This window comes from Drosophila rhopaloa, unplaced genomic scaffold (assembly GCF_018152115.1).
Source record: "Drosophila rhopaloa isolate 14029-0021.01 unplaced genomic scaffold, ASM1815211v1 contig_3, whole genome shotgun sequence".
Lineage (NCBI taxonomy): Eukaryota > Metazoa > Arthropoda > Insecta > Diptera > Drosophilidae > Drosophila > Drosophila rhopaloa.
In genome coordinates, this window is record NW_025335123.1 from 3,499,824 (window position 1) to 3,507,500 (window position 7,677).

General features: G+C 35.8%; 1 protein-coding gene across 1 annotated transcript in view; it reads right to left on the bottom strand.

Annotated features, from left to right (window-relative positions):
• Nucleotides 1-7,444: 7,444 nt before the first annotated feature.
• The window catches only part of LOC108041204 (odorant receptor 9a), a 4,833-nt gene continuing 4,600 nt past the window's right edge, over nt 7,445-7,677 (bottom strand). Inside the window, exon 5 of the mRNA XM_044461461.1 lies at nt 7,445-7,512. Within this exon, the coding sequence (XP_044317396.1) occupies nt 7,459-7,512 (54 nt within the window). The 3' untranslated portion in view covers nt 7,445-7,458. The remainder of the gene's footprint in view (nt 7,513-7,677) is intronic.

Consider the following 7,677-nt stretch of genomic DNA (forward strand, 5'->3'; position numbering starts at 1 on the left):
CGTAACCGACTATGGCTGAACAGGAACTGAGTCGTCTTGTCAGAGGACACGTTATTTTAAATCGGCCAGCGCACTGTTGCTTCTCTGTTAACTGGGCTGTTAACGGTCTTGGCCGTAACAGGCGGACCTGTTACTGTCCTCCGAAAGCTTTTTCCGAAAAGCTCTCGGCGACCAGTGGGAAGCAGGAAAAGGGAACGACAATTTCGGATAGTTTCCGTTTGAATTTCTTCAACAATTTCGGACAAAACCACCTTTATATTGAGTTTCTGTTCGAAACGTTTTGGTAATTTATGATTTTTTTTTCAAAAAATTAAATCTATACTACTGATCAGATTTTATTTTGTGAACAAAAAAACATTTCTTAAAGCATTAGTTTATACTGTGCATTACTTATTGAGCTTGTCATCTTTGTTGGGGTTCGAAGAAAATGTATAATAATAAATAATATAATAAACTAGAACAAATATAATAATAATAAAAACCAATATTTATAACATAAATGAAGGTATACTTTCTAATAGACTTAGGTGTGCTAAATCCAAAATCCTCCAAAACATTGTTTACGCATCTTCCGATTGTCAGGTACTTTGAATTGAAGGCTTATATTACGGAATTAAAAAAGAATCCTTTGAAATTAAAACGCCTTATAACCTTAAATGAATAGTTGTTCATCAATTAAGACAGAAACTGGAACTTTCCGTGTGAAAACCAATAAAAATTTCCTTTTGTTTTAACGACAACAAAAACACAATTGAAATTAAAGTAAATAAGAGCTAAAAATTGAATAAACTTCGTACATAACTTTGAATATAATTTCATACAATTAGATATCTAAAAAACACTTATATTTCGGTTTTTTTTTGAAAATCCAAATCCTTGAAAAAAACTATTTAAACTTGAAATGTTATACCTCGTTAAACTCGTTATTAAATTCAAAATCAATTGGCATTCACAGCTGACATTTTTTATTAGTTAACAAATCCGCAAATTGGCCTAGAATTAAAATGTTTGGAAAGGGATTGGGATTGATATTTTAGGTGACCAACTGCACAAAACAGTCTGTGTTTAGGGTCTGTGCCTATTTCCAACAAAAAAACGTAAAAAACTTAATCATTGTGCCAAAAATCCTAAAAAATAAAATCCAACTGAAATTTGTATGCGTTCCCTAGGTTCCCTAATTAATTTTACTTGAAAGCAACGATTACAAAACAGTATGACTGCGGGATATTAACAAAGCGCAGATGTCTGACCCCTCGAAAGCAATTCCTAAGTGTCCTGTGGTGACTGGAAGCTGTGCTTATATATCTTTACTTTATTAAAATACAGTATTTTATTGAAACGTCCTTCACACAAAAAAATTAGAGGAAAAGTTTAAGTTTAAAAATTATGTTGGACAAATGTTGACAAACATTGCAAAAATGTTAGTCAGTGCAGCAGTAATACACATTACAAAATGTTGACGGGTGGTAATTTCTATATATTTAAACATGAAAAATACTTGTATATCTTGAGTAGTATAAATACACTATAAGTTTTATTAAATTAGCGCAACATCCTTTTCAACCCAAACTCCATTATTGTGTTAAAACGTATTGAATTCATAAAAAGAACTAAAGAACTAAGTCTACCTTTTCATTTGTAATCACACATTATTAGTTATATATTAAACAAAAGCTTATGAATTAAACGAAACACAATTACACTCTTAACACAGCATTGTAAAACCTAAAAGATTCATAAACCCTAAATAAGCAAATAAATAAATCTTATAACAATGCAAAATATAATTTAAAGAAAGTCGGCCGAAAGCCATATAAGCTATGGCCGCTAACCCTCGCAGTAACTTTAGTTTATAACACTAAGCTTACAGTTGTGTAAATAAATACATAAATATGTGGACATTTTTTGGACCATTCATCTCTTAATAAAAAATATGACGACTAACGACTAAACCCTAGACAATAGAAACTTATCGATTTTAGAGTACGTTTCTATTTTGTGTATTTGATTCGCCAATTCAAACGGCAGAAGGATTCTTTTAGACTATGTCGCCTGCTGCGGGGCTAAAAATGCAACTGGATTCCCGCCTGCGGTGTCCAACGCTGCGTATGCTTGATAACTCAGCCCCAACCCCGCCAACCTTTAAACTCCGGCAAAGGAATAAATATTTTCTGGCAACCTGCAGTCGGGCAATCATAAATCATCATCAATGACAATGGGCCAGCAGCTTGGCCCAGAAAACGTTAAAAGTGAAAACATAAAGCGTATAAACTTTGATGGTTCTATTACTCTTTTTTGGCGGACTTGTGGATCCCACCTTAGACGAATCCGCCTCCCGGAGATCCGATTTGATGGTCATGGGACAGCGCAGCTTGTCCCGACATTATGGCCGCTGTCGTTAAGCTCCGACGCTACTTTGTGACCGTTTTATGTAGCCAGCTCGAAGTCACAGGACTTCCAGGACATCCAGAACAACCAGGTCAGCAAGGACCCCTAAGCACTTTACATGCACATGTTGGCACATGCTTACATTTGAGGAGTTAGCACCCGCGGAAATTACGATCACTCATCACCCTGAAATTGGCCTAAAACTGAGTCAAAGCTGATTTTAGTAGACAAAGGTAAATTGCCATAAAATCAGGGCACATGCTTTTGAAAATTCAGGGAATATTTGCCAGTCCCAAATTTATCTTTTTCAGAAAATATAAAAATATTGCCACATAAATGGCAGGAAACATCAGCCAAAACAGATTTCACTGCCGCGCGTATACTTTCCACAATTAAGCAATGCGACTTTTCACATATCCACATCAATATACATCAGTTGCAATTGGATTTAAACACAAACAAAATGCATCAGTAACGTGAAAAGTTTTTTAATAACAAGAAAGGGAGCTGCAATTTCACAGGTTGATGTTTATATACCCTTGCAACTATAAGAAAAATAAATTATTTTAAAAAACGACTAGAATTATCGATTTGTATTCAATTTTTTTAATAACAGCCATATGAAAAAGCCGTTCGATTTTTATACCCTTGCAGAGGGTATTATAATTTTGGTCAAAAGTGTGCAACGCAGTGAAGGAGACATCTCCGACCCTATAAAGTATATATATTCTTGATCAGGATCACCTCCTGAGTTGATATAGCCATGTCCGTCTGTCCGTCTGTCCGTCTGTCCCTCTGTCCCCCTGTCCCTCTGTCCCCCGTCCCCTTTTTTTTTTTTTTTACGCAAACTAGTCTCTCAGTTTTAAAGCTATCGGATTGAAACTTTGCACACACCCTTCTTTCCTTTGCACGCAGTATATAAGTCGGAACGGCCGGGATCGGCCGACTATATCCTATAGCTGCCATATAACTGATTGATCGGAAATGCCATAACTTGCGTGTTTGTAAAGTTAGGAAGTTGGGATTTTCTATGGGTTTTATATTTGGCCAATCAATCCGACCTACCAAATTTCATAAGGATCGGCCGACTATATCCTATAGCTGCCATATAACTGATTAATCGGAAATGCCATAACTTTGGTGTTTGTAAAGTTAGAAAGTTGGGATTTTCTATGGGTTTTATATTTGGCCAATCAATCCGACCCACCAAATTTCATAAGGATCGGCCGACTATATCCTATAGCTGCCATATAACTGATTGATCGGAAATGCCATAACTTTGGTGTTTGTTAAGTTAGGAAGTTGGGATTTTCTATGGATTTTATTTTTGGCCAATCAATCCGACCTACCAAATTTCATAAGGATCGGCCGACTATATCCTATAGCTGCCATATAACTGATTGATCGGAAATGCCATAACTTTGGTGTTTGTAAAGTTAGGAAGTTGGGATTTTCTATGGATTTTATTTTTGGCCAATCAATCCGACCTATCAAATTTCATAAGGATCGGCCGACTATATCCTATAGCTGCCATATAACTGAACGATTGGAAATGCCATAACTTTGTTGTTGTTAAAGTTAGGAAGTTCGGATTTTTATGAGTATTAAGAATGCATCATATGAATAATTTTGGAGAATATAATTTACAGAGTATTCTGCAAGGGTATATCAACTTCGGCTCCGCCCGAAGTTAGCTTTCCTTTCTTGTTATAAAATTAAATTCGTATTTCTAAAATAAAAAGAACTTGCTTTATCATAAAATATGTGCGTATATGTTTAAGAACAACAAAGTTATACTTTTTTAAAAATACTTTTTTACATATATGATATAGTCGTCCGATCTGTCCCGATCCAACTCATATACTAGCTGCAAATAAAGAAGACTTTTGGAAAGGTAACTTTAAAACTGAGAGACTTCTTTGAAAAACTGACAAACATATCGACTAGTATAAAGTTGTTGATCAAGATATATTTATATATATAATTTATAAGTTCACTGCGCTGCGAACTTTTGACTGAAATTATAATAGCCTCTGCAAGGGTATACAAATTAACTTAATGCACAAATCAACGAACTCCGCCGTGTTTATTGGACAAACTTTTCTGTCCTCACGAAATTCGTTGCACTTTGCATTGTTGAAAATCAGGTTCCGTCAGTGAAATACGTGCTTTCCATAATCCGCATCAATGTAAATGAATGCCGCCAATTGGATTATCGTTACAAATAATAATATTAGTCGCTTTTATCAATATCCATACAACGCCTCAACTCTTTTTAAGCATGAATGGATGGCTTAATTTTAGCACTTATTCAAAGAAATATTCATTACCACAATAAGATTTCATTTTTTCATGGCTATAAGTATAAATTCGGTATATTTTGCTCTTATTTTCAGAATGGCATTCCTTTCATCGCAGTATGCATAGTTTTGAAAAACAACTACCGAAAAACTTTGGCTTACCAACTTCTTTTTGAAGTTCTTTTGAAAAAAAGAAAAAAGCATTTAACCGGAAGAGAGACAAAATGGAATTTTATAATTTAGGGAGCACAGGTAGACTTAATTAAATGGTTTCCCGTGATATGCAGCGCCATTCAAAGTCAAAAGCGGCAGGACAATAGGACTGCACAATTAGAGGAGCAGCTGGACATAAAGAGCATTTGTTTTTGGCCCTGTGATGAGAGGTGAAAGGAATGTTGTGATTCACAGCTAATTAAATCGCCGGTAGTTCAGAACTCCTGCCAGTTGGAACCCCTTTTGTTGGCTCACACGAGCCCAAAGTTGTCAAAACAAATGGTTTCCCTCCCCCTTTTGTATTTTTCATACGCTCTGTTTGTGCTAGCTTACACTTTATTTATGCTCAATCATGGGGTTCGCACAACACATATTTCAAATAATATTTTATTTGTTTCGGGTATGAGGTTGCCTTTGGCTGGCACAAAAAGTTTACAACACATCCCGTCGCTATGCAATGCAATAAATCATGACCAGGTCCAGGGACATTTCAATTCCGTTTATTTTGTTTCTGTTCCAGTTGCTCCCCCGCCAATCTTCCTGGCTGTTGTTACCAAATCAGGACTTACAGGACTTCAGCAAGGGAGATGGACGAGAGGGAGATAAATAAATTCAATTTTGGCAATGTAAATCAAGAACTGTTTATGGCCAGTGGGCGGAGGGCACTGCGATGACCTTAGGTGAGGGGAATGAAATTAGAAGCACAAGGCCCCAGAGAAATTCAATCGGAAACCAGAAAGAACGCTTTGACTTTGGCCTTCTCGGTGCTCATTTAGTTGGGCTTTCATTGATTCACTCTGATTTAGCCCGTAATGTAACGGATACTACGCTTTATGCCTTTGATTAGAAATAAAGTTTTTATAATCATGGGGGAAAACCTGATATTGTTTGAAAACAACAGCCATCAAAACATTAACATCTGGATTGGAAAATGCACATGCATGACTTAACACTATTGTTTAAATAAGTTATTCGCTCCTGTTTAAATTATTAAAGCGAATTTTGTGCAAGTAAATAACAACATAATATTTGATTATGTTGTTAAATACAGCATGTAAAAGATGTGGTGAAAATGCAATTAGAACATTCCAATTAAGTTAATACCACACATATAATTTCATTTTGTATATTATATTAATTTCAACAATATGGATGATTACGCAATTGCTAAATACTAAAAGCCAAACTTAAAATTATCTTGTTTCGTAATTAAATAATATCTTCCTAGACTTAAGAAAAAACTGTATAATTAAGTAGGCACTTTAAGCTTGAAATGCTAACCAATCCATTACACTCGCCCATAATTTGCAGCATGATGAGCCGTAAATGCCGTGGACCCACGGCGTATACGTAATGAAGGGCGAGGAGCGGGAAACAGTTGGCAATTAGGGTGCATCGGGCGTGAAATGCGGCGAATGTTGCTGGGCGCCGGAGTATCCAATAACGCAGCTCAGTGTTGCGTATACTTAAGACTTTTGCATGCAGCAGAAATTTACCTCCTCGGTCCGCCGGAATCCACCTCAATATTCGCCCATCATCAATCACGGTTCGAACAGCAAATCGTTACGTCCATGGAATATGGCTGATAGCTGGTGGGTGAAGGAGCAAGTGCGACTGGCAGAAATCGCGAAAAGATTCGACTAGTTTGTTCACCGATACCGCTTGCAATCTGTCCGATTTTCCTTCGGCCCCCAAGCACCTGGCCTTTTCTTAGGAACCAGCAAAAAATAGCTCAAGTTGAAAAGTTGGATGCTGTGGGTCTCGGTGGTTGGTTGGTATGACGTCTGGTCCTGCCTTTATCCCAACTTTTTCCTTCTCGGTTTTCTCCTAGATGGCTTGGCTCCGTATAAACTACAAACAAATTGGGTCAGCAAAGCTCAACACAACCGAAGATAAGCAGACACAAATAGAAAACTGATACATGGCCCTTAGGTCTGTATAATTGGTAGTGAATTGAAAACAAATTTATCCGAAATTATTCCTTACATTCTTGTGTACATTGTGGCTTGGTTTTTATCTCGAAATTGGACCCCGTGCTCTTTTTGTACATTTAACAACATATTGAAATAATTATTCTGGCACAAACATTTTTTTGAAAATTAAAAACAACTAGACAAGAATTTCAACAAATCAACCCAGCTGTTTGCAATTAATTAAACTTTTTCCATTTATTTAAATAAAGATTATTTATTAAATTTTATAAGAGGTAATATTACTGATTTTAAATAATAAGCAAAATGAAGATTAAATAAATCATGAAAAGAGCGTAAGAAGTTTATAGCATTTTATAAAACATATCATTAAGGTGCTTATAAATGTTAAGTTTGGGTTATTTGCAGTAAATGGTTTTTTTTTAGTAATTGAATATTTTTTAATTGCTAAATTCTTTTGATTTAAATTTACGCTAACATTTTGTAAGTAAAATGATTTTCGTCAATGTACTCTTGATAACATCAATCCGTTTCAGCTGTGCTTTTCTAAGACTGCTGTGTCACCAGGCACACTGGCCTACAATACTGTCTCCTGTGTTTTCCTTTTTTCCCCGGTTATTTTTCTTTTAGGCATTGAAGGAGCGCAGCATCATGATGTAAGACATGGCGGAGCGGACAATCTGCAATGGTAAGACAAATGACAGACGTACACAGAAAACAATTGTATAAGTTTTTAACGATTTGCTCAGGTCTAAATCTTAATTAGCAAGCTTTTCTTTATATCATGAAAGAAAATATGATACTGACGATAGGGAACAGTATTTATATATCAAATATTTTTTTAA